The sequence below is a fragment of the Scyliorhinus canicula genome, chromosome 6, assembly GCF_902713615.1.
Source record: "Scyliorhinus canicula chromosome 6, sScyCan1.1, whole genome shotgun sequence".
In the NCBI taxonomy this organism is placed as follows: Eukaryota; Metazoa; Chordata; class Chondrichthyes; order Carcharhiniformes; family Scyliorhinidae; genus Scyliorhinus; species Scyliorhinus canicula.
This window is the reverse complement of record NC_052151.1, coordinates 216,096,702-216,124,180: the sequence shown is the minus strand read 5'-3', so window position 1 is coordinate 216,124,180 and position 27,479 is coordinate 216,096,702. Positions and strand designations below refer to the sequence as shown.

The 27,479-nt window shown below is 42.2% G+C and overlaps 1 protein-coding gene across 1 annotated transcript; it reads right to left on the bottom strand.

Moving 5' to 3' along the window:
* Positions 1–560: 560 nt before the first annotated feature.
* On the bottom strand, positions 561–27,479 carry LOC119967871. The gene is made up of 12 exons (XM_038800950.1): positions 27,295–27,479; positions 24,307–24,418; positions 17,097–17,190; positions 16,559–16,613; positions 13,046–13,186; positions 11,005–11,165; positions 8,196–8,294; positions 7,232–7,377; positions 6,358–6,529; positions 2,776–2,888; positions 1,150–1,234; positions 561–970 (listed from the first exon to the last, which is right to left on the bottom strand). The coding sequence occupies exons 1-12, from the start codon at positions 27,407–27,409 to the stop codon at positions 914–916; spliced, it is 1,350 nt and encodes a 449-aa protein (XP_038656878.1). The 5' UTR covers positions 27,410–27,479; the 3' UTR covers positions 561–913.

Genomic DNA, 27,479 nt, shown 5'->3' with positions numbered 1-27,479 from the left:
AATATTGTGAGAGAGCTGAGTCACATTCTGAGACTGATAGCACTAAGCAAACGTGTTTCAGTTACTCTCTCACCGAACTTGAGCGCACGGTTGCGTAATTGTCAAGGCGCCAGAAAACGCATTTATACTCAGTTAAGCAAGACTTCATCAGCCGGAAGGGTATTTCCAGCCAAATTCTGCGACCAGAACTCAGCTGCACTGTGTGGAACATGCGCATCCCTGACTATTTTTTACACCTGACTACACATCTTGCAATATCTCAAACATCCAGATCAAACACATTTGATTCGGAATAGTTCATCAGCAAGGCTGTTAACTACTGAATTATTTTGGTGGCCTACCTGACCGTCAGCCATAAATGATTATTACGTAATAATTATTTTCCTTCAAAAGCGCAATATCTGCGTACAGAACAAAAACGTCAGTGAGGAACCATGACCAGAGTAGCCAGTGAAACGCTGAATGTAGTGGTGAGCTCATTGCTCAAGTGTTTCACAAAACAACTTCGTTCTGCCGTGGAGAAAAATGATGGAATTATCAAATGGTGACAACCAAGTGCATTACTTACTTTCGTCTGTAATTTATTGAGTTCAAATTTTATAATTTCATCTACCGAGGTCTAAGGTTGCGTGTGGCAGCTTATGTTTGCAACAATATCCAGTTTTTGGGCCTCGTCATATCTACAATTAAATGTGCGGCAAACTTTAAGTACAACATATATTGTACATCAGGAATATCTTGTTTTCTTCCTTGGAGCAGCTAGAACGGAAGCCTGACTGCATAGCTTCTCTCAGTTAACTGGATACCATTCGTTTATATCCATATTTGTTGCATATTATCAAGAACGCCCAGAGTTACGAAGTGCATGAAGTTGCTTGCTCCACACAGATACTTATAAAATTCTCTTGGTATTTTAGATAATTTCTTGCTCCGAGATACATTGAGAGAGGTACATTTCATAGAATTGTGTCTGAAAAAAATAAAACAAATAGATTATATTTACTTTTCAATTGATTATTTCCACAAACCGATTATATTGTAGATTAGGTTGTCGAGAGACAGAACTGTGCAACAGAATGTTGTAACGTTTAATGCAGCTAGGAATATATCGAAGACACCCAGCGTCGTTGGAACAGAAACAACATTTACCTTTTTCTCAACCACAACGCGTTCGACATAATCACGATTTGCTCCTAGCTGTTTTTTCTCCTTCCTGGTTAAGGTAGTTTTTGTGCTGCAAAATAGAGATAAATCTTCAAGCAAAAGATATCATGCGTGGACGACCAGTTTCTTGATTTCCTCAGTGACAATGCAATGTTACTGTACATCTTTGATTCTGATACCACATAACATTTTCAAAGAAAACATCTGAGGTGCTGTTAGTCTCACAACATTGCTTGTTATTTTTGTTTCCAAAATAGGCTTGCATTTACATCTCAAATCATAATTAAACACTATGTGTTTACATATGCCTCTCTGTGCACGTTCACGATGCGGTCCCAAATACAAACAGTCAGTGAATATCATAATTTTGAAAGTACATTGATCTAATGGCAGGAAATTTGGAACTGTATTTGCGCAATCTTCTGAGTATAGGATGACGAGGGCATTCACCGTTCGCCTAAATCCATGCAACAGCAAGTTGCATTAACCTGCTCAGCCCAGATAATGAGTTTACCGCATTGGAGCCCAATGCTAGGAATAACGAAAGCATGCTGGCTGAAGAAATAGAGCGCACTACTGTCATGTGGCGCAGAAAATGTCCGTTTTGAATACTTGTTTTGTGTTAACAAAGGAGTGGTAGAATGTGGGCAGTAAGTAACACAATTAAGGATATTTGCAGCAGCGATAGCGCCCGAGGAAGGGGACCAATAACATTCTAAAAGAAAACCTGCAATTAATGTCTGAAATAGCTTGTATGTGATTGGGTGTAGAACATGTATTTTGTACTCTTCCGGAACTGTTTTCAATACATGTTTAAACAGCAACAGTGAGTGTTAAAAGAAAATAACGGAAAATTACAAAGAAGCTAACTAATATTAAGGATCTTAATAAAAGCAGATGTGGATTCTGAATATTGTTGGCAGTGTGAAGAAGGGGACCAGAATTGATGGACTGTCCGAGTTCCGATTAAGTTAATGATTAGAGACGTGTATGAGTTGTGATTTTTTTAAAAATAAGTTGGGGTGGGTGAATTAATGGTGTGTGTGGGGAGGGGGGGGGGGGGGGGGTGAGGAGGTAGGAGGTAAGGACGGTATGTTAAAATATCTAAAAATGTAATTTGATCGAAGTGCCGGCAGCAAGTGACTTATAAGAACAATACATTTTGGAAATGTGTTACAATATTATGGAACACCAAGGCATGGTCCCAATTGCGTCAACAACAGAATGCACGACTATTGAACTCAAATGTCATCGCTTTGAACCTGAAATAAGGTGGAGGATGTTAATTTTAAAGAAAAGTGTAATGATTATACGTTTCTTTATATCTATATATATTTTATTTTAAATTTTCTTGGTTACTGGCAGATGCAATCGTCAGTTTTTACTCTCTGTGCTCCGCTTTATTTCACACGGCCTGGTTGATTTTTGGCCGCTCAAATGTTTTATCCTTTTCACTGATTCTGGCATGTTTTGCTTCCTCCAGACTCTGTGAACCTCTGCCGCATTATGCGACATTCATTATTTCGTGGAAATGCATGTTTCTCTGAGTGTTAACATCCTAACGTAATGCGCGCACCGTCGTTGTTAGCCCGAAAGTCAGATAACAAATACCTGTGGCAACAGTTTGCAAGCATCATTGAGACGAACATGAAGCCAAGTAGCATAATCAGCGCCAGTAGGTAACTTTCTCCACTTATCCAGTTCCAGATTTTCGATACGCACCACTAGCAATAAGATAAATTGAACAAAGTAACACAGGTTACATGCCAATAACAAACGAGGTGTTCCACTCACATTTTTTCTTAAGTAATTCAAAGTTACACCTAGGTGCTACTGTGATATGTTCGCGATCACAGTGAGACATCGCAGATACAAAGCAATGATTGCTGAATCTCAGAGGCGAATAACGTTTAACTCCTTACTAATATAGAGAATAATCTGAGACTGAGTCATCTGAGACAAGGACAACTAAGATTGGACAAAAAAGCACACCAAACAACTTTAGTCTCTAAAATCTCAAGAGCATATCAAGATTTATTAGCCCATTGCATTATGTTGTGCAGAAAGAAAAGTCATGCGTCTCATGAGACGTAAATTGATCAATAATATATCGACACCAGCAATCAACTACGGTCAGGGCAGGTTTTTCTGTTGCGCTCGTGCATATTAAATCTACCTCCCCACTTCCCAAGGAATATCTTCTTCTGAACAGTTCCACGAAACGTGTCCTTTGTATGTGCACAATTTCCATATGTTTGATGTGGCAAAGCATTGGACATAGTGCAGGGTAATCGAGTGAATGTGTGCGTTCACGGGTCAGAGGTGAGTAAAAAGGGGAACTTATTGTGATTCTGGGTGGAAGGGAAAGAGGCGAGAGCAGAATGGTCAGAAAATGCCAACGACACATGGACGACAAGTTGAATCACGCTGCAAAGACATACTGGTCCATAGGGAAACAAATCCGATTGTCTTGTAGAGAAGACGTCAGTAAAGAGCGGTATTGGTTCCTTGAAATGCAATGAGCATCGCTTGTCGTCACAAGTAGGCTTCAAATGAAGTTACTGTGAAAAGGTCGTCACATTCCGGCGCCAAGTGGACGAGAGGGGCTGTAATCAGAGTAACTCTGGGGGTTCGTGAATTACCGTGCGTATACTTCGATGTCGTGTTATGAATAAGTAGAGACCCTGATGCTCATGATGCTCTCCCCACATTTGCGTGGGTTTCCTTCGGGTGCTCCGGTTTCCTTCCACAGTCCAACGATGTGCATTTTAAGTGGATTGGCCATGCTAAATTGCAAATTGGTGTCCCAAAGGTTAAGTGGAGTTACTGGGCTACGGGGACCGGATGGAGGCGTGGGCATAAGTGTGGTGCTCGTTCCAAGGCCGGTGCAGACTCTATGGACCGAATGGCCTCCTTCGTCACAATTCTATGATTTGCTAGCCATGTCTTCCTGTTGATAATACAATTTACCGCCATTTGCGGCGTTTGTTTTTAGTACCGTCGACAGTTGAGCACTGTTAGGACAGAACATATAAAGAGATAAAGAGGCAAAGCAAGTCGTTTTGCTGAATGAGCAAGTTCCACCATTCAAAACGACCATTGTCAATGTTCAAAATTTGTTGCAGTTCTTGACCTCTCCCATAACCATTAATTTGATGTGGCAAATCGAAGAAAATAACTATCGATTTTAGTGTTGGAGATAGTGAACGATGAATGTTATACAATCCATTGGACAGCAAAAAAAATGCACAATAATCGACCCAAACAATTTTCTCCTCATCTCGATTTGTTCCTCTTTCTAATGTTCTGAATTTGTCTAGCAACATAAGTTAATGGAAGTTAACGCAGCATAACGGGATGCGATTTGACGAGCAAATGGGAAAACAAAACGAGTGATAGAGGTACCGAGTATTCAGAGTACCCTAATGTGATGCGTCTTTCCAAATTTCAGAGGTTTTTTTGGCTTTGTTTCATAGAATGTACAGTGCAGAAGGAGGCCATTCAGCCCCTCGAGTCTGCACCGGCTCTTGGAAAGAGCACCCTACCCAAGATCAACTCCCCCACCCTATCCCAATAACCCCACCCAACACTAAGGGCAATTTTGGACTCAAAGGGCAATTTATCATGGCCAATCTACCTAACCTGCACATCTTTGGACTGTGGGAGCAAACCGGAGCACCCGGAGGAAACCCACGCACACACGGGGAGGATGTGCAGACTCCGCACAGACAGTGACCCAAGTCGGAATCGAACCTGGTACCCAGGATCTGTGAAGCCATTGTGCTATCCACAATGCTACCGTGCTGCCAAGTTTAAAAGGCAATTTAATTAAAAAGCGGCTGTGAATGGCTTTTGAGCGGAAACAGTTTGAATAGGCAATTCTGATTGGTCAATGAGGTATACATATGTTAATCTCCAGATTAAACAACGCCGATCGGAGAAGATAGCCAAATTCACCCAAGGCATAATAAAAGGGGAACAAAGTCATAATTGGCCAGATGTCAGAAACCAGGGAGTCCAGCAAACATCTAGCCGGCAGAACTAGCCAGTGCAGCTTCCAACCACCAAGCAGGAGTGCCAATGTTTACATCAACCTGCCTTTAAGTCGTGGAGCCAAGGCAGTGCAAACAAGTTCCATAATAGCAGTTTACATTCATTTGCCAGACCAGGCAAAGACGTCTCCCAAACTTAAGTATAATCCATGTGTTATATAATAAGTATATATTTTTTTTAGATCATATTCAATTTGGAAGTTGTTGGTGAGAACAGCGGAAGTCTCACGGAATTCAGATATTGGAGATATATTTTGGAATGAGGTGTAAATTCTTCATAATTAGACACATACATAGAAGATAGAAGCTCGAGGAGGCCATTCTACCCTTCAATCCTGCTCTACCTTTTTTTGATGACGGCTGTTCATCAAGTTAAATACCCTGATCCCGCCTCCCCATATCCCTTGATCCCTTTAGCCCCAAGAGCTGTATCTAATTCTTTCATGAAACTGATCAACCTTTTGGGTCTAAAGTACTTTCTATGGTAGTGAATTCCACAGGTTGACGACTGTCTGGTTGGAGAAAATTCTTCTCATCGTCCAGAATGGTTTACCCCATATCCTAACACGATTATACCTAGTACTGGACCACCATCGGGATCTTCCACCATCGAGAAAATCATTTCTGAATCTACCCACACATAACATGTGTGGATTCAGTAGTCCATATGCCTTTAATGCCAGAGAATACAGTAGACCTGGTGTGTGTATTTCTCCTTTTTTCCCTTGAATACATGGCTTTTAACCATTAGTACTCGATGGCGGCTGTTCAGTCTCACTGGAGTTTGACTTGTACCTTCACCCCATTGCAAAAACTGAAATTATGCACCGAACGAAGTTAGTGTGCACTCTCAGATAATATCAATGCACTTCGTGACACTAACTGAACTATAGCTGTTATTTTCTCTCCATCATATTCTAGATCACCCAGTTTGCCGCAAAAAAAAGAAACAGCTCTTGGTATATCCTGGTAGGATCCGTCTTAAAGTTGCATTATTTAATAAGATCGCCATTCATTCTAAACTGCATAGAATATAGGCATAATTAACTCAATCAGTTATTCTAAGACAAACTTCCATCGCTGATAACCTGGCAAGGCAATTCTTCTGCTACATAGCCTCGCCAAACAGTAAGATACATACCGCCCAGATTAATGAAGTATTTGCCAAATCTTCGCCCATAATATCGTTGAGATTTTCTCTTGATGTGTTTGAAATTATGAAACTTGCGACCAATGACAGTGGTGCCAGGTACATCATGGAACGGAAAAATAGACGCTGTATCCACATTCTCCTGTTCTTTGCCGCCTGTGCACTGAAATGAAAATCAGGGGTCTTGGCCTTTCCTTGTTCATTGCAAAGATCTTCTCAAAATAGTTATAATAATGGACATCCGTGCAGGACAAGACTATAGATCAATGATAGTAATTGTATCTGAGACATTTTTTAAATATATAATTTTATGCGTCAAAAAGAGTTCAATAACTATTTTGAGATATGCACTACTGAAATATTTTAATTTGGGATGCAAGTGATACTGGAGAACTCTGTAGCTACTATCAGTATCTGAAAAAAATTCTTCCACTAACTTCAAGCTGTAAAATGGGCAACTAAGGAAGGTTCAATGTAAACATCTCCCCGCCCCTTGGCACTCGTCAACACACAAGACATTATTGATTGTGACCAATTATTTGCTAATTTCGCATATGAATAAAAATAAACTTTTTATTTGCACTTTAGGATCTGAGCGTGGAAAGGCCAGCCTTTGTTGCTGAAGAAAATAAAGCAGGAACCCACGGTCCTGACATGCATCATTTCATGTGCTACAGGGGCACCACATTGTTTATTTTGTCTCCATATATAGTCTTATGTTAACAAATGACGGGTGGCTACACCATTTAAGCGGTCGCTCTTGCCCTCTTCCGTTAACATTTTTTCTACTACAATTCTAAAAAACATTGTTGACGCCATCCTTATTTTGCACTTATCCTGACAAGTTGACATACTAAAGCGTCACCTGTTCTCCTCGAGTTGGCGTTTAGTTATTTTGATGATCGACTCGCAATCTTTCTCCAGTTGTCTCAGCGAGTTCTGAACTGTTCGGTTGATAGTCCTCTCTATCGTTGTACACACTTCTTGGATCTGATTCACACAGCGTATTGGCTGGCAGTACAAAATAGATAAGCAAACATAAGCAAAACAAAGTGGTAAATTACACAAATTTCACGGTGAAATATACCACAGCGTTACTATGAGGAATTGAGTTTATATTTTACAATCATACCAGATAACGTAAATCGCAATTTCCCTTCCCAAAGGAATTTGCGGCAAGAAATGTGGCGTTCCGATCATTATTAACTATGGAAGATTCCCTCGTCCAGTGCTTCAGCCAGTCATGCGTCCTGGCACATTTGCATCACATTCCTGGAATTCCCCACAAATAATGCATCATTCGCTCTTAATGTATTTATCTATTTCTGGAGAGTTATTTTATATCCTACCTGAATTAGAATCGCTAATAATATTTCAGTATGCTGCTGCTCTACGTTTGAGTTGCAGGATGCATTGATGCAACTCACTGATATTACATGGAGCAACATAAGCATGGCAATCTTACTATCGGAACGATACTGCCTCAAGCCTTGGACATGCTTTCACGTTATCACCGCCCCCCGCCCCGTCTCCATTTGTGTTCTATATAATGTTCTTCAGCTGACTCCAATTGATGGGCAGTAGCTTCACAAGTCCCCCACTGGTTCAAACACCAATATGCAATTTCATATGGAAGTCTGTCAAAATTGCAACAGTCTTTTTACATTACTTATAATGCTCAACCAAACCAGTGTCATGCACGAAGGAAATTAGGATTTGACTTCAGTGGACCTATCCAATTGATGACTATCCTCAGTCGATGAGATTTCTAAAAATTACGAATGAGTCGTCCATCTAAGTTTGATTGACATGGAAAGGGGCCACTGTACCTTATTGTCATCTGGGATGTAAATGGTCGGCATATCAAAACCACATTTGTTCAGCCCGGGTCTCTTGCACAGCTCCTGCACAATCTGCATCATTACTCTCTGAGGAACAAAATACATACATTCCCCTGAAACTGTAGAACAAACACGAAAGTTATCAGTTAACTTTCCAACATAAATTTACAGTTCCACCTATCATGGATGTTTGCATGTACACGGGATGACGCAAGCCACTTCAGAATCAGTAAACCGATAGAGATAAATCCTGCTGTCCTTGACGATTAACCAGACGTCAGCTTGTGTGCATAGCAAACAATTTGGAATGCAGACAGTATGTTCTTCTTTGTTACGAAGCCGGGTGCGAATGAGCACAATGACGTTTCGCTAAATATGTTAGTCAGACCACGTCGAGATTATTGTGCTCAGTTTTCTTTGTAATTACATACCTGAATTGCATATAGTTTGGTGAAGTTTAATTTCCCGAGGGCTGCGGGGACTGGTGAAGGGGTAGCCAGGGGGCGGCGAGGGGGTGCCCCCTCACTATCCGTTAGGTCTTGTCCACGCAAGGCCTGCTCCTTGCTGCACAAGTGATTGATTGTCAAGATCTGATGGTGGGATCCTGTTTTGTTGGAGATGTTATTGATTGACACTTGTTTGGCCCTGATGTCACTTTCCCCTTGTCAGACGACGGTTGAACATTGTCCACCTCGTGCTGTATTCGGCACTGGATGGCTCTTCTATCTGACGCGGCGTGAATTTTGCTGAGCTTTGCGTAGTCAGCCAGCGATAATTACAATTTCTGACATCTGTTTGAAGGAAGGTGATTGATGAAGCAGCTAAAGATTTTTACGCGCGCGACACTGCCCGGAGGAACTCCTGTCGTCATTCCCTGAAACTGAGACGAATGAGTTCCTGCCACCATAACCATCTTTTGTGCGAGGTACAATTCCATCCAGCGATGGATTTTCTCCCTGATTCCAATGCTTTCCGATTACCCTGAGCCTTCCTGCTGCACTGGTCAAAGGCTGTCACTCTCATCTAACCTCTGGAATTCAGCACTTTGAAACAATACTATTAAAAAGGTCAGAAGCTGGTGATCCTGAGCAAACGCAAACTGACCATTAGTGACCATCAGACTGGAAATCACATAACTAACCAAAGTCATATGATACCCGAAGTGCTACTGCAGTATTTTATGTTTATGACCCCACACACCTGATTATCTGCAAAGAAAGATAAAGCCCAACATACTTTCTCAAACGCTGCATTCCGTATTTTAATAAGTCTGACCTCTTAAATATAAATGTCAGCATCAATAAACAGCATTATAATGAATGCATTGTAGATTGAATAATAGAAAACAATTATATCTACAACATTATTCGTTTAATGAGTTGGATGTTAGCTCTAGCAAAATAAGGCAATTAATCTTCAGATAATCCGTTCAAAATACCTGCAACGAAAGGTTCATTCTCTCCTTCACAAAGGATCATTTTACATTGTCTGCATCATTTCCGTCTATTCTCAGCTTAAAGTGGAACTACGGCTGCCAATATATTGGTGAAACATGGTTAGGAACCTCTAATTAATTGCTTATGGTTGAAAATGTTTAAAAGCCCTATTTAACATCTTAAGAATATAGCCACAAGGATAAACCGTTTTAAACAAGAACATATACTTTACAAGGGTAGGCAGAATTACAAAAAAAGTAAAACAGTGCAAAAACATGTTTTATCGCCCAGCATTCAGAATAAACGTCAGATAAATATTAATTGCCAGGCCAACTAATGGGAAACAGAGCAAACTAAAATGTAAATGCCATGCGCGACAAAGATGGATTGTAAGAATGTTTATGCAATGCACCAAGACATCCGAGATCACTGTGAGTCACAAAATATCGTAAAAATTCAGTAGTTCTCACGACCGCTTCCCACTTCTCACTTTGGAAGATCTCGTCTCGGATTTCAACTCAGAGGAGGTTCATATCTGGGCAGCAAGACACCAACTCTAGATGGGCCAATCCATCTCCAGAGAGTCTCCTACATGGGATTTCAGACCTAGATTTCTGCCCCTAATTATTGACCACATTCTCAGTCTATTACAATCCGCTATCTTCGTTAACCTGACACTCTCCCTGGTTTTCTTTGCCAGCTGCAATTAACTAGAAATGTTTTGCGGAGCGTTGCGAAACTCTGACTATCTCCAGCACTAAATAAGCCGAATTCTGCCAACTTCGCTGCTTCCTCCGAATACTATGGCCCCTAATTTCCCAGGGCCTATTAGCAACTCCGCGGAATCTTTTTTTAGCTGCAACTACACATGGTGGAATCTGAAAATAACACCGTCCTGCTGTAAAATAAATCGAAAGAGTACCCTCCCCTTCAAAAACACCGAACATTGAAATAATTGACAAAATCTAACTCCCATGATATGGCAGCCTTTCAAAGTTTTCAAATGATAACACTTCAACCTGTTTCGTTCCAACACGTAAAACATAGCAACTCTCTGATATTATTTAGACATTGCTTGGCTAAGGAATGGCCCTTATCCACCCATTGCCGAATAGGTAAGCCCACCCATTCTTTCATGTATCCCTCACTTTTATCGTGACTCGATGAAACGAACTGTCATATTCTTTCACGTGTCCAGGCATTTTTTTTTATCATGCCTCCACAAGGATATACATGTTTCCTCGAAGTTATTAACATGAAACGTATTACTAAATATTGCGGCACAACATTGCTTCCACGTTGTGTACGTTTAAATAACCCAATGAAGGAAGTTCGCAGGTGCTAGAAATTGAACCCTGTACCTGCCTGTCACTCTCGTGTCCAGCTTCGTCGGCTTTGCTCAGGTAGAACTTCAGTTTGTCGCCCTGTGTTTCATTGAGCTTCTCCACAACGTCGAGGGTCCGTTTACACAGAGCCTGGCCCATCGGGTCAAAGAAGACAAGGATCAGGTCGGCCTGCTTCCCTACAGGCGGCAAACAATTGAAAGACTGGATAATGTACAGGGTGTTCAGAAGTATTAGGAGGGTGAAAGTAATATTTTCAAGGTGCATCGCAAAACCGCCAATGAAATAACACATACTGACATTGTTCAGGCCAACGAAATGGTGGCCAGATTTTGTGGTGAACCGAACCTATTTACTTATTGGCATGAAGGAGGTTATTGATTCTTACCTTTCCTTCTTTGTGTCTGACCATTGAATGCAACTGTCTGCATTCTACCTGAAATTGATTATTCTGTTCCTTCTAACGGCGATGGGAAATCAGGTTTAATCAAAGTCTTGGTTAAAATACGGATAATTTCTATTCACCCTGGCACCCCACACCCACGGAACTGGATTTGGAAAAAAACATTCTGAAGAATCCCAAAAGTGACAGTTAAAGAGGATGCTGAGCGATTCGTTCATGAAGAGGAACTTAGCGAAACAACCGTGGTTTCGGACTTGAAGTACAGTGATGTAAATTGAAACCTCACAACTGATAATTTGTGATATTTAATTAAATGTTTCTGCGCAGGGTCTTCGAACCTGCTCAATTGCCATGCTAAATATTAACGTCACAGAAGGGCAGCTAGCACGGCAGTTCGTCTGGCATATAATCTAACTGCAGCCTAATAATATCATTTAAGGCAGGTTCGCACCAGTGGGAAATGGTATTGGCGACTTGATTGGTTAATTAAGCCTAATCGTTGGAACGCGTCCATTTAGTGTTCAGTTGCCTTGCGGGCAGCATATCGCGAGCCTAACGTCGAACCATTCAACGGAATATCTTTAGCATGCAGAAACAGTGACGATTTCAAACAGAACATTTGACTCCGGGGATTTACAGATGCTGAAGACGTTAAATGCTATCCTGCCATCACAAGTTCAACAACCGTTTTTGAAATTCCCTTCCCTGCACTTGGCAAGCTACGGCAGTGAGATTCCTTGGCTCACGCTTCCAGCTTCGCGGACTTAACGTTTGCCCTCCTCGTCGATTTTCCTTAAATTGACAATTCTCGCAATATCATATAATTTACAATGCAGAAGGAGGCCATTCAGCCCATCGAGTCTGCACCGAGTCCTGGAAGGTGAACCCTACCCAAGGTGAACACATCCACCCTATCCCCATAATGCAGTAACCCCACCCAACACTAAGGGCAATTTTGGGCACAACGGGCAATTTATCATGGACAATCCACCTATCCTGCACATCTTTGGAATAGTCAGCAGTGTGCTTCGCAAGAGTAAACCTTTTACTATCAAACTCTGATCATGGCATCGTACCGAATTTCAAAATCTTGTCTTAACCTTCCATACCTTTCATGCATTCCATGATATGGAACTTCTTACCGATACAATATCGTCGCGCCATATGTGTCCCTTCGATTCCCATGTCCACTCTGCATTATAAAAGCTTTACTTTCTCTATTTACGCCAATCTACACGAATATCTTTACAAATCTCCCAATCCTTAAACACAAAATTAACACCAATAGACGCTATGGATACAATGAACGACAGGTTCCCTCACAAAAATAGACCATCCCGACTTATAGTTATATCCGCGACCCTGCAGCGTGTTTGCCTCAAAGCTCTGCACTTCCCTGTTAAAGCGCAGTCAAATTGGCAGCAACACATGTGTCCTGTGTTGATCTTCACTCAGATTCTTTCTCCGTGCATGTCAGCAGATTCACGTTCTCTCACTTACAATTCGTAATTCCTTTTCTCGGTCTCCGCATTTAAATAACTGATGCATTATTCTGTATCGACAACGCTTCAGTATATTCCCGTGCATAAAACTGCTGTTCGTTTTTATATATTCTTTAACTTTTGTTTAATCTCAAGGGCACGTTTGATACCTTACCAAGCCAGATCAATGATTTGTCTACGTCGAACTCGTAGGTCATGTCACCATCCACCAGACCCGGGGTATCAATAAACGTTAATAGGTTAAACTTCTTTTGTTTAGAGGTGCTAATCTCGGTGGAGAGGTAGTCTGTCACACCTGTGCAAACACAAAAAATAGTACAATCAGAAGCCGAAGTAATGCATATCCCGTCCATTAGTAAAGGTGGCACAGTTGCACAATTATTAGAATCCGTGTTCGATTCCTGCCTTGGGTGACTGTGTGGATTTGGCACTTGTCCGCGTGGGTTTTCTCTGGGTATTCCGGTTTCCTCACGCAACACAAAGATGTGCAGATTAGGTGGATTGACCATGTTAAATTACCATTTATTGCCCAAAGATATCCAGGTTAGGTGGATTGGCCATGATCAATGCACAAGGGAGTGGGAGTGCGCTTTCGGAAGGACAGCGCAGGGTCAATCGGCCGAATGGCATCAATGGGCACACCAGGGATTCTCTGGCCCTTTTATCTCATATCTGGGTACTTGTAAACGCAAAATGCTTTCTTCATAGATTGTCCTATTTTATTGTGCAACACATTCATATTGTTTTAATAGCTGTTGCAGAACATTTTAGATTGCTACATCACCGATACAACAAAATACATTGCATGTCTGAAGCCTATTTATTTTTGTAACTCGTATTCGCCCAGTTTTCTGGATTAACACACATAATTTTAGTTTATCCATCTCACTTATGCTGTGTGATCAGCACTGAGGCAGAATATAGAAATTGTAAGATTTCAACGCTGGCATCCTTGTGCTCGACCCTCCATGAATTAGTTGAATCATAGAGTCATGCATTACAGAAAAGCACGTTTGGCATATCAAGTTGGCAGCAATGAACTACACTGAATTTACACTATTCCGACTGTCCACAGCCATAGCCTTGACCATACCCGAGAATGTTTGGACATTTGTTTCTTGCTCAGCCATGCTGTGAGGTTTCACGCCTCTAGAATCTTCATAGGTATTTTTAAAAACGAATTTAGGTATGTGGGCGTCGCTGATTCTGGCCAGAATTTATTGACCATCTAGTTGCCCTGCAGAAGTTTGCTGTGAGCTGCGGTCTTGAACCGCCCAAGTCCTTGAGGTACAGGTTCACCCACAGTGTTGTAAGGGAGGGAATTCCAGGATGTCGCCCCAACGGCATTGAAGGAACGGCGATATATTTCTAAGTCAAGGTGGTGAGTGACTTGGAGGGCAACCTCCAGTTGGAGGGGTTTCCATTAATCTGCTGCTCTTGTCCTTCTAGATGGTGGTGGTTATGGTTTAGAAGGTGTTGTCTAAGGAACCTTTGTGAGTTAATGCAGTGCATCTTGTAGACGGTACACAGGGCTTCCACTGTTCGTGGGTGGTGGAGCGTTTGAATGTTTGTGGAAGAGGATAAATCAAGTGGGCTGCTTTGTCCTGGATGGTTGCGAGCTTCTTAAATGTTGTTGGAGCTGCACTCATCCAAGCTAGTTGAAACGATCTATTATATTGCTGGCTTATGCTTTGTTGATGGAGGACAGGCTTTGGCTGGTTAGAAGGTGAGTTCTGCACCGTAGGATTCCTAGCATTAGGTAGAGCATTGCAGACTACCAGGAAACTCTGGGTGAAATAATATCCTCAATTTCCCTCTAAACCTTCTAGATGGTGGTGGTCCCTTATGGTTTAGAAGGTGTTGTCTAAGGAAACTTTGTGAGTTAATGTTAATTCAACTTAAAATAATGCACACTCGTTCCTGACCCTGCAACTAAGAGGAATAGGTGGTTTCAAGCACCCGAACTATCACCCTCACAATCGTCTGTACCTCAATCAGGTCTCCCTCAACCTCTAATCTCCAAAAAAAGAAATAGAGCTTTTACAGCATCTCTTAATGCTTAAATGTTGCACCCCAGCGAACATTCTGGTGAATCTCCTCTGCAGCTTCTCCAGTGCAACACATCCCAAGGCGACAAGAACTACAAACATGTCACGTTGTGGTCTAACCAAAATTTGCTACAGTTCCAGCATAACGTCCATACTTTTATAATCTATGCCATGAATGGTGAATGCAAGTGTCCTGTATGAATTCTTACCTAAAATATCCACCTGTCTTGCCACCTACAGGGATCCATGGACAGGTATATGAAGGTCTCTCCCTTGCTCTGAACTTCGTAGAATCCTACTATTCATTGAGTTCTCCCTTTTCCTATTACTCCTTCCAAAGTGCAGCAGCTCGTCCTTTTCAGAGTGAAATGTTATCTTACTCTGATCTGCCAATTTGAGCAACCCATCTCTATCTTCCTGAAAACACGACCTTCCAGCTCTCCATTAACCGACCGGCCAATCTTTGTGTCATTTTCAAATTACTGATCACCCCCAACTCCAAGCCCCAAATTCCAATCTGGACCTTTTGCATATACCACAAACAATAAGGGTCCAGCAACTGATTCCTGTGGCACGCCACTGGAAACCTGCCTCCTGTCATACAAGCAGCCATCTACCACCACTTGCTGCTTTCTAACAATAATCGAGATTTGGATCAGATATGTCAAGTTACACTGGATCCCACTGATCAGGCTCCTATACGGGGCCGTGTCAAAGGCTGTGCTGAAATCCACAGAAACTACACCAATTGCAGTACCCTAACCTGAAATGATAAGAATGGAATGATAGTCCCCAGAAGCCGAGAGGATCAGGGGCAAAAACAAAAAATAGTACAATCAGAAGCCGAAGTAATGCATATCCCGTCCATTAGTAAAGGTGGCACAGTTGCACAATTATTAGAATCCGTGTTCGATTCCTGCCTTGAGTGACTGTGGATTTGGCACTTGTCTGCGTGGGTTTTCTCTGGGTATTCCGGTTTCCTCACGCAACACAAAGATGTGCAGATTAGGTGGATCTCTCCCTTTAGCTGTTTCCTGGCTGCTCAATTATTTCGCTTTCTTCTCCCTTCTCTGCACTACCCTTGTGTTTCATTTTGCTTCGTTACCACTCGCAGTGAGAAGATAAAGTACCCCGATGAGCATAATTAAAATCCCCATTCATCACATGCGGGCAGCACCGTAGCACAGTGGCTAGCACCGTTGATTCACAGCTACAGGGTCCCAGTTTCGACTCCCGGCTTGATTCACTGTCCGACGGAGTCTGCACGTTCTCTCCGTGTCTGCGTGGGTTTCCTGCGGTTTCCTCCCACAGTCCAAAGATGTGCAGGTTAGGTGGATTGGCCATGTTAAATTGCCCTCAGTCTCCAGAAAGGTTAGAGTGGAGGAGTGGGCTTGAGTAGGGTGCTCTTTTCAAGGGCAGGTGCAAACTGGATGGGCCGAATGGCCTCCTTCTGCGCTGTAAATTCTATGATCTGCAGTAGTCAATTATGTGTCATACCGCACATCCTGCTTTTGACCCTGCACTATTCTATGTTTTTCCTCGACTAGAACAGCTCTTCACCACCCAATATTACATTCCCCTTTTATTTGCAGCCATACCAATAGCCGCTCTGCATGTACCTTCGATCTGTTCCAATGCCTGGAAATGCGGGTAAAGGAGCAGCGTCGCAATGCCCTGTGAAAGCAAATACAATACTTAGAAATAGTAAATCCACAGTGCCGTTCTATCATTGCAATCACCATTGTACACGTGGTTTTGCAGTGCAATCGTGTAGCGTCCCATTGTGTATCACGGCTCTTCCATATGTTTGCCCATTTCAAAGCGTACTTCTACGGAATGAACACGTCCTGTTTTTTGATACACCACTCGAAACTGCCGCGCGTTCCTCTGCATGTTGCTATGAGTGGGAACCGAGTGCCTATTAAGTTCACGTGATCTAAACCTCTGATTGTTTGACAGGTGGAGTTGGGAGGCGACCGAGCAGATCAGGACCCGCAGAAATATGTAAAGAAGACAATAACCCTGTTCTTCTGTTTACTGAGACGTACACAGCAATATACAGAGAGCCGTAGCCTGAACATTGAACTTGCCGACGAGACAGTCAGCCAAAAACACGGAATGAGCCGTCGCTCTGCAATCGTTCACAGGACGACTCACCGTGAGCGATTCTCTTTTTTTGCCACTGGTGACAAAAGTAAATCCTTGTGTTTCGGTCGCCACGCCTGTTTTTTGTATATGCTCTTCGATATACCTGAAAGATGCAATTGTCAGAAAAGAAGTATTTGGACTGTTAGCCACTTCAATAATTTCTTGAACTCCAAATGGAAGCTCTCAGACTACCAATTGTTCAGGATAATAGCTTGGGGGCTAGAAATCAATTTTATCAGGAGAAATATGTGGAATAGTCAGCTGCGAATATAATAAAGAAATCTAATATAAAGACTGCATGTAGGCATTTCGAAGTGCCTCATTGACCTATGCCATACTTACATTTTTACTTTATTTCTACTTAAAAAACATTTAATTGCTATCATCTATTCACATTTCCTGTCTTAAATAGAATCATAGAATTTACAGTGCAGAAGGAGGCCATTCGGCCCATTGAGTCTGCACCGTCTCTTGGAAAGAGCACCCTACTCAAGCCTACACCTCCACCCTATCCCCATAAACCAGTAACCCCACCCAAAACTCAGGGCAATTTTGGAAACGAAGGGACAATTTATCATGGCCAATTCACCTAACCTGCACATCTTTGGACTGTGGGAGGAAACCGGGGCACCCGGGAGGAAACCCATTCAGACACAGTGAGAACGTGCAGACTCGGCACAGACAGTGACCAAGCCGGAAATTGAACCTGGGACTCTGGAGCTATGAAGCAATTGAGCTAACGACTATGCTACCGTGCTCCCCGAATTAATATTTATGTTGCCCTGGTTGGCCAGGTTTCCATGCTAACTTTCCCTGTTACAATTTAAAAATGCCTCGTTTGAACAAAAAAACCAAGACATAAGAACAAAAGCAATGGGCCTGAAGTCCGCCATAAAACCCCTCCAGCCATCTCCATTGCTCTGGTTTGCCCGAAGCCCTTATTTTTCCGATTCCATTGGAGGCGGCCTACCTACTTCTTGAATATACTCAAGGACAGAATATCCTCAGTTCTAAGTGGGACACATTCGAACACGCATAATCGCTGATTGAAAGAAATCCACCTCCTGTCCATCTGAACTATTTACCACTTTCCTGAAAGTTGGCTACATAGTTCTAGAGTGTCGAACCAAGTGAAACAGCACTGCTCCACCCTGGCTTCCCAGCTGAGTTTAATAGACTTTAGAAACGTTGAATGTGCCAACAGACTGGATTACTGATGCCGTTTGAATTTTGTAACTTAACTCGGACGACTAAAAGTTACGATAGCATGCGAAAACAAAGAAAGGGTGACCTATTCTAAAGTGATGAATGTGTATTCTACTCCAAGTTCGCCTCCTATGTGGCTTGGTGGCAAGCGTTCAGGTGGTGGCCTGCTCATGCACTTGCTGCATTTGCCCTTCTCTTATGCAGATGTTTCATATTCCTTAGACACACTTGTACCTTATTTCGCAAATAATTATTTTGGTACACATTTGTACTGATTTTGGAATGTGTTTTTTCAAAACGTTCGTCTATTCCATGTTCTCGTTCTGCTGCCTCCATGTTCAGAATAGTGCCATAATTTAAATTAAGCGATTATTGATGTTGTGTACCACAAAGTACTTTCCACTCAGGATCGCGTCACTTAAATAGTCATCAATGTATTTGTGCACTGACGCTGCTCTAGTTGCTAATAGACAGGACTTTAAAAAAATCCTTTTGAAAATGTTGCCGAAACATGCTGATGATATACCTTCCAACAAAAATAACAATTATGTCGAGAACCATGAAAATCGGTAACTCTACCACAAGGGGGAAAAACCTGTCAACATCGCCCTTGTCAAGACATCTGAGAATCTTATATGTCTGAAAAAGATCGCCTCACATTCTTATTGTCTCCAATAAGTACAGGCAAAATTTATTTACCGTCTCCTCATATGAAAATGCGTACATACCCAAAACCTGCCTGGAAAACCCTTTCCGGACTGAATATAATGTCAGTATATCTCTCAAGAACAAAGAACAAAGAACAAAGAACAAAGAAACGTACAGCACAGGAACAGTCCCTTCTGCCCTCCAAGCTTGCGCCGACCATGCTGCCTGTCTTAATTAAAATGTCCTACACTTCCGGGGTTCGTATCCCTCTATTCCCATCATATTCATGTAATTGTCAAGATGCCCCTGAAGCGTCACTATCGTCCTTGCTTCCACCACCTCCTCTGGCAGCGAGTTCCAGGCACCCACTATCCTCTGTGTAAAATGGCTTGCCTCGTACATCTCCTCTTAACTTTGCCCGTAGCACCTTTAACCTATGCCCCTAATAATTGACCCCTCTACCCTGGGATAAAGTCTTTGACTATCAACTCTGTCTATGCCTCTCATAATTTTATAGACCTCTCTCAGGTCGCCCCTCAACCTCCTTCGTTCTAGTGAGAACAAACCAAGTTTTTTCGACCTCTCCTCATAGCTAATGCCCTCCACACCAGGCAGCATCCTGGTAAATATTTTCCGCACCCTCTCCAAAGCTTCCACATCCTTCTGGTAGTGTGGAGACCAGAATTGAACACCATACTCCAAGTGTGGCCCAACTATAGTTCTATACAGCTGCAACATGACTTGCCAATTTTTATACTCAATGCCCCGGCCAATGAAGGCAAGCATGCCGTTTGCCTTCTTAACTACCTTCTACATCTGTGTTGCCCCTTTCGATGACTTCTGGACCTGTACACCTAGATCTCTATGACTGTCAATACTCTTAAGAGTTCTTCCATTCACTGTATATTCCGTACCTGCATTAGACCTTCCAAAAATAATTACCTCACATTTGTCCGGATCAAACTCCACCTGCTACCTCTCCGCCGAAGTCTCCAAATGATCTAAATCCTGCTGTATCCTCTGACAGTCGTCATCACTATCCGCAATTCCACCAATCTTTGTGTCATCCGCAAACTTACTAATCAACTAATCAAGGACCCCTTTCATTAAATAAGGGGTCCAAAAATTGTGACAGTATTCTAGGTTGGCTCTAATTAGTGTATTGCATAGTTTTGCAAAGACTTCCACCTTTTATCTCAATTCCCTTCAAAATAGATGCCAGCATTTCTTTTGCCTTCCTACGCTGAACTGGCATGCTAGATTTTTGTGATCTTTACGCTGGGACCCCGAAATCCTTCTCTGCTGCATTTTTCTGCAGACTTTCTCAATTAATTAATATTCTGCTTATATATTGTTCCTACTCAAGTGCATAATTGCTCTGGCTTTCTTCCACAGCCCAAGAAAATGCAAGTTAGGTGGATTGGGCTCGACAATTTCCCCTTGGGAATGCAAAAAGGTTTGGTGGGGATTCTGTGCTACCGGGGTACAGTGGAGGTGTGTGCCTCGGTTTTCTACTCTTTTCTATGAACAGTGCATACTTGATGGTCAGGATAGCCTCCTTCTGCACTGCAGAGTTTCTATGATATCCAAGATTCAATAAATTCCGTGGAATACTCAGATACCCCAAAGTATTTCGTTCCCAGTTTTGATCTCCCTATCACTACATCTCTGCAATTATTATTAGATAATGCCAATTAAAGCCAGTTCGTGAGGTTAATCAAGTTATTTCGTGGCCAATACTTAGGCATTTAAATATATAGCCATTAATTTTCCTTTGCTCTAGCATTTTTTCACTTTTATACCTGTGTGTTGCAGTCTGTACACTCTGTCTGTTCTTTCACACTCTGTACAACATTACATAAATAGCTGTCATGTAATATTGCCATATCCATTTGTTTTTAGGGTGACATATGCCCTCTCCAGAACCACTCCACCTCGACTTAGTTTAAAGCCTTGTTTACTTTTCCAGTTATGATATTTGTAGGAACATTGGTGCCATCACACTTCATATGTATGTCATCCGAACGGCACAGCCTCATTTTCCAGAGTACGCACAACAGTGCCCCACGAACATAAACCCAGTTCTCGTACATCAGGCTTTGAGCCACGTATTCATCTCTCCAGTATTATGTAAACTGTGCCAACTTCTCGCGGCTCAGATAATAATCCAGCAAGTATTTCCTGGCAGGTTTTATTGATTAATTTAGTGCTTAGCTCTTCAAACTCTCTAAGCCTTCCCCTCCACACGAACTCTTCTCTGTCACTAAATTTCCACATTCCATCAAAAGCCAGATTCAGTGCTGGCAGGATTGAGACTGTATATATAATTACTGAATGCCCACAGTACAGCAGGAAGGTGTTCGGCCCATCGAGTCTGCACCGACTCTAAGAATGAGTACCCTTTTCCAGTACTTCTATGCCATTGCTTCGTTCATGAACCATGATAGCCATCCTCTATCCCCTATGTAAGTTCCTCTGCCGCCTGGAGCAGATGCCCTGAACCCTGGAACTGGGCAGGCAACACAGTCATCTCGACTACTGAGAACAGTGTCAAATCCACCTTAATATAATGTCCACGACTACCACAAACCTCTTCAATGTTCCCTCCACTTGAATTGTTCCTGTAACAAAATCCCATTGTTAATTAGCTCATCCAACCTTCAACCGCCAGTCTATGCAAGCATGCTCTAGGGAGCCGTTGGACAATTGCAGAGGCTGAGACTACTGCCCCCTCGGTCCCCTGACCTGACTCAGCTGCAGTCACACCCTACTGACGTTAACAGTTTTCAAATTAGAAGATATATCCAGGTAGCTCGAGTGCTCACTGATCTGTCGCAATGTCCGTAGTTCAGATTGCAACTTGATTGTGAACCGAAGTTGCTCAAGGCACAGCCACTTACTGCAAAGGTGCTTGCACTGGATAACGCCGGTGAACATGGGTGCTCATATGCTGCACCCTGAACAAATCACCTGCACTGCCATTTTTAGATCTGAATATAATAACTTAATTACTTTGTGCAATTATTTATTTCATTTTAGGTAAAAACTAAACTTATGACAGACTGCAGGACAAATTTATAACTTCAGAAAATGGACCTTGACCACTTACAGGATATATCCGATACTGACACACGGCTGGCCTCCTGCCCTTGAGAGCAACATAAACCAATTTATTCAGGGTGAAAAGCTTCGAAAAGCAAACCTGTACTACTTTCTCCTCCTCACGAACACTTCCCTTTTCATTAAACTTCCACACTGTTTCCAAACCCGTCCTCAGTGCTGGAAGTACTGAGAATGTCTTAATAAATATAGAATGATAGAATCCCTACAGTACAGCGGAATCTATTCGCCCCATCGAATCTGTCGACCCTCCGAAAATTCCCACCTGGGTCAAAGCCCCTGCTCTATGCACATAACCTCAACAAGCCTTTAGACACCAATGGGCAAATTAGCATGGCCAATCTTTGCACATATTTGGACTGGAAGGAAACCAGAGCACGCGATGGAAACCCATGCAGACATAGGGAAAATATAGAAACTGCACATAGACATTTAACCGAGGTCAGAATCAAACCTAGCTCCATCGGTCTGTGAGGCAGCAATAATAATCATTGTGTCCCATTGCCGCCCTATCGTCTGAATAGATGGGAACGTATGAAAAATGTTCTTATAACACAAAGTTTGCTGGAATGTAAGTTGCGAAGAGGGTATGAGGAGCCTGCCAAAATATATACACAAGTTCCATTAGTGGATAAAGATCTGAAAAGTGGAATATAATATGTGAAAATGGGAATTTATAATTTTGGAATGAAGAATATAAGAAAATCATACCATCTAAATGGTGAGAGATCGTCGTGCTCTGAGATGCAGAGGGTTCTGGGTGCCTTTGTGCATGAATCACAAAAGGCCAGTATACAGGTACAGCAAGTAATCAGGTAATAACATCGTGTCTGGTTGTTTATTGGGAGGAGAACAAACAAAAGTAGGAAGGAAATGTTTCTGTTCTACCCAGTATCAGGGACAATATTCGTTGGAAGCACTTTCGCAAAATAAAAGAAAATAATTTCAGAATAATGCCTGGAATAGGTAGGTAATCGGTTTTATGGGAAAGCACCATTGTCTGCACTTAGTGCAGGACAGGAACAGGCGACCTTTTCAAGCATACATGATCCCGAGATGTCCTAAAAGGTTCGCTGTGATGAGAATTCTTCCTTTTTTGGAACGTCTAGGACTAGAGGTCACTGCTTCAAAAATACGACGTCGCCAATTTAAAATGTTGATAAGATTGTTTTTCTTTGTCTGAAAAGGTCGTGCGTCTTTGGCACTCTCCTCCTGGTGGAAGCAGATTATGTGAAGACTTTGAAGTCAGAGGTCAATAGAGTATTTGTAAGCAACAGTGATGGGGGCAGGAGGATTGTCGATTTGAGGTTACTATCAGATCAGCCATGATCTAATTAACTGATGGAGCAGGTTTGAGAGGACTAATAACCTCCACTTGAACTTTTCTCCAATGTGCACAGAGTTTCTATGTTGATGTCCTCGCTCTAATTTGAAATTAATAACTTGCTATGTTCAGACGAGAGTGGTACCAGTTGTGGAACAGCAAAATTTGATCTCAAAGGATGGGAGATGCGATTTGCAACTGGAAGTTTATTTTTTCATTATTTTCCAAGCACAACGCCAACCACCAAGGGGACTATTTTCCTGGAGAAAAAAATGTTCAATTCCCAGAATGTCTTTCCTCTCGTTCCATCCACTTTATCACCGCCCTGCTATTGTTTTTGGTAACGTAACAAATTTGTAACACGAGCATGTCACATGCTCAGAAATGTTGGCATTAATAATGCGAATAAGGTTTGACATGAATAAAGCTTTGGAAAATATAATTTACAGTATTATCTGCTGTCTCCAGTTATTCACGGCATTAAATATGACTAAAATTAATAAAGTAGATATCACCATTTGAAGAAAATGCTTGCTTTGCTTTTGATAGGCACTTTATTACCAATGAATTGGCCAGCACGGTAGCACACGTGCCAGGCACTGTGGCTTCACCGCGCCAATGTCTGCGTGGGTTTCCTCCGGGTGCTCCAGTTTTCTCCCACTGTCCAAGGACGTTTAGGTTAGGTGGATTGGCCATTCCTTAATTGCCCTAACTGACCAAAAAGGTTAGGAAGCGTTATTGGGTTACGGGGATAGGGTGAAACCGAGGCCTGGCGTACGTCGGTGCGGACTCAATGGGCCGAATGGCCTCCTTTTGCGCTATATGTTCTATGAATGCCCTAATAATAGCTTGAGTTGGAAAAAATACATTCCCACCAACGTCGACAAAGCCCCAAGAGGAATATTAAACCGAAGTGCTCACCAATTGATAAAGGAGCTCTTCCCGGCCGAATGATTACCCATTAGCATCACTGTGATCTTCTTCCTTGGAGCCAAGAGTCTGAGTCCAAGCCGGTTGGCAATGTCCACGAGACCTTGCAACATAACAAGCAGCCCGATCAAAAAAAAATATTTTTCATGTAGACTTAAGTAACACATGCACAATATTTTAACGTCGTTCAAAGATGAAAGATTAAACAATGCTGAGACACACCAAATTTACGTTTCCATTGAAATCATTGAAGGTCTATTATCTAATTTCTATATCATATTGCTACCGGATGCTTCCTCACGCCCCAATAACGGTAGCGAAATGGGAGTATTAGCTGCGATAAGCAGACTTTTTGGACTCCTCATATTGTTTTAATTAACGGAATCATTTTATCCTTGAACGGCGGCAGAAACAGTCGATGCAGATTTGACCGTCCATTTCGCACCCAGCCGACTGTTCTTCTTGAGTGCATATTACCACAAGGAGACAAGGAGAGATGCACATTGTGTAAAAAAGAGACGCCTGTTTTGTTTTTTTGCAAAACGGGAGGAAAAAGACAACACATCGAGAGAGATGAACGAAAGAAAGGACGCTAAAGATAATACATTGTATTATGCAGGCATTCAGAATGAGTAACAATAAATCACTTCATATATCATCCCACTCCCTTGTCCACTGAAAGCAACGTTAACTAAAGAACTGGATTCTAAATCTCGGCCAACGAGATCAGAGACAGATTATTTGATGGATTACTCTTCTAACCCTTTAACTTTACCTGCATAATAGTCAGTTTTCAGGTATACACACATTTGCAAATGTAATTCCTATTCCCTCAGCCTTTTAATCACATGGTCTTCTTTATTCTCTTGTATCCATTTTTACAATGCATTTCACACAATCGATAGTTGAGGAAGCATAAGTACTTTGCCAAGAGCCATAAACAGAATGACATGCGCGATGTCACGTGAGTACGGCAAGGCGGCAGCTGGATTATAATTAGGGACAGAGTGAGTTCATTCAATTTGGCAGTAAGAATGGAAAGCAGACTTTTCTGAAAAATCATGGAATGTCTAACTATTGATGTTCAGAACGATTTGTGCACACGTGTGACGTGGAATCATACATGCACAGGAAACAACTGGGAAGGCAAGTGGCAAACTGAAATTTACCACCAGTGGCAGTGATGCAGGATACAAGAATAAGAAAAACCTGCAGCAAATGTCTGGGCCTTGGTGTCACATATATATTATAATACCTTGTGCTGGACTCAATATCGCACCAATGCAAGTATTGCATTAGCTTAGTGCAGCGAAACTGAATGCAATTTGATCCGCTAACATGTCCTACGATTAGAGACTCATTAGAAGGATTTATACTCTCTGAGGTTAAGAAAATCAGGAGCCAACATATTGAAAACTGTAAGATCTCAAGAAGGTTCACGGGATAGATACTGAATTGTTCCCTTTACCTGGCCAGGGAACATATTGCATGGGGCAACGGTGTTAGGATATGGGGGACGATCATTTCTAATTAAAACAAAATACAAACATAGGAGCATACGAGTTAGGAACAGCAGTAGGTCACTCGACTAGTCGAACCTGTCCGCCATTCAATTAGATCTTGGCTGATGTGACTTAAACCACACATTCCTTCCTACCCCGGATAACATTTCACTCCTTGGTATTCAAGAGTATATCTAACTCTGTCTTAAAAACAACTTTGTTTTCAACCGACCCTTGGGTATCGGTTGGCGGGGGGGGGGGGGGGGGGGGGGGGGGGGGGGCGTTTGTGGAGATTCACGGCCCTCTCAGAGACAATCTGTCTCAAATGATCGACCCCTTATTTTCTTTGTAATTCCTATTCCCAGTGATCCATAGTCATGATTCTCCAACAAGAGGACACATCCAATCCCCATGCAAGGTATCAATATCTTGTCAATATCCCTGAGGAGCTTCAAGGTTTCGATCCAATCGCCTCTTACCTTTCTAAACTCCAATGGACAGAAACCTAACCTTTCCAACCTTTCCTCATAAGACAACCCTCCCATTCCTGGCATCATTATAATAAAGCTTGTCTGAACTACTTCTACATATTTGTCTATTCCCTTAAATAAGGATATTAATACTGTACACAAAGTTCCATATGTGGATTCGCCAATTCCCTATCACCTCCCGACCTTCGTGAGCAACTTGTAATGAATTCCCTCACAATAAATGGTAACATTATATCAGCTTGAAGATAATTCTTCGCATTGCGTGATGTGTGCCATTACTATTTTCTGCCTCAGAGCGTTGTGACCCTACTATTTTTATAGTGTACTCCAGGCTGATATAAATAGACTCTTGCCTCTCAGCGGACAAAGTGTGGGAGAACAAAATCGCAGTTGTTGTAAAAGATCAGCAAAGTTATTAATGAGCGGAGAAACACAGCTTCAGAAGGTCTTAGGGCTATGTGGTGAACGATACGGTTCACTAGCAACCTGTGGTTATGGATCAAGTCGTTTTGCCGCACTCTGGAAAGCTTAAATCCCTCGCTTACTTTTGAAATATAAGGCTCACATTCTTAACTGAAAAACACATGCTTATGACCGCGCTCCGTAATTCTCACTTAGAGACCTTTACTCTGTCAACCTCACGCCCATTGCATCCCTTATCCTTCTGCAATTCTAAATCCCATTGTGGCCCATTGATTTCTTATAATGCCGCATAGATCCAATGCCCTTTAAACATCACAGATGCCTATAGCTGGAGCAAAGCATAGAGCGTTTTAGCAAAATACTGCCGAAAGTAACATGACACAGTTAAACTGGTGCTAATTCAGGCTGAGTGACACCCGAGAGCCCAGTGACTCACCAACACGAAAATGTAGCTGCCAGTTGCTGTCTCTCGGATCCAAGGGGCTGACCTTGGTGGTTGCTTTAAGCACGTCTTGAAAATAATCTCACTTCTGCACGAATAAAAATTGCACCCAATGACTTACCATGTTTTGGGTCAGTGTAAAGAAAGTTACACTCGCGGAGGATGTTCTCATCAACGGAAAGACTCAAACTCTCTGAAGGGTTTGAAACCGTCCTGAGCCTGAGGAATCCCGACATGATCTGTGTTCGAAATACCGCAACTCCTTCCACACAGACCCAGAATGCGCAGCTTCACAGCTGACCAGTC

What these genes read in the sequence shown, in the direction of transcription:
- LOC119967871 (XM_038800950.1), bottom strand. Translation starts at nt 27,409, where the DNA reads ATGTCGGGATTCCTCAGGCTCAGGACGGTTTCAAACCCTTCAGAGAGT. An exon ending in ACATCCCAGATGACAATAAG is followed by an intron (nt 7,378 to 8,195) that starts GTACAGTGGCCC and finishes TTGTACTGCCAG; the next exon opens with CCAATACGCTGTGTGAATCA. An exon ending in CTTGCAAACTGTTGCCACAG is followed by an intron (nt 1,235 to 2,775) that starts GTATTTGTTATC and finishes TCTATTTTGCAG; the next exon opens with CACAAAAACTACCTTAACCA.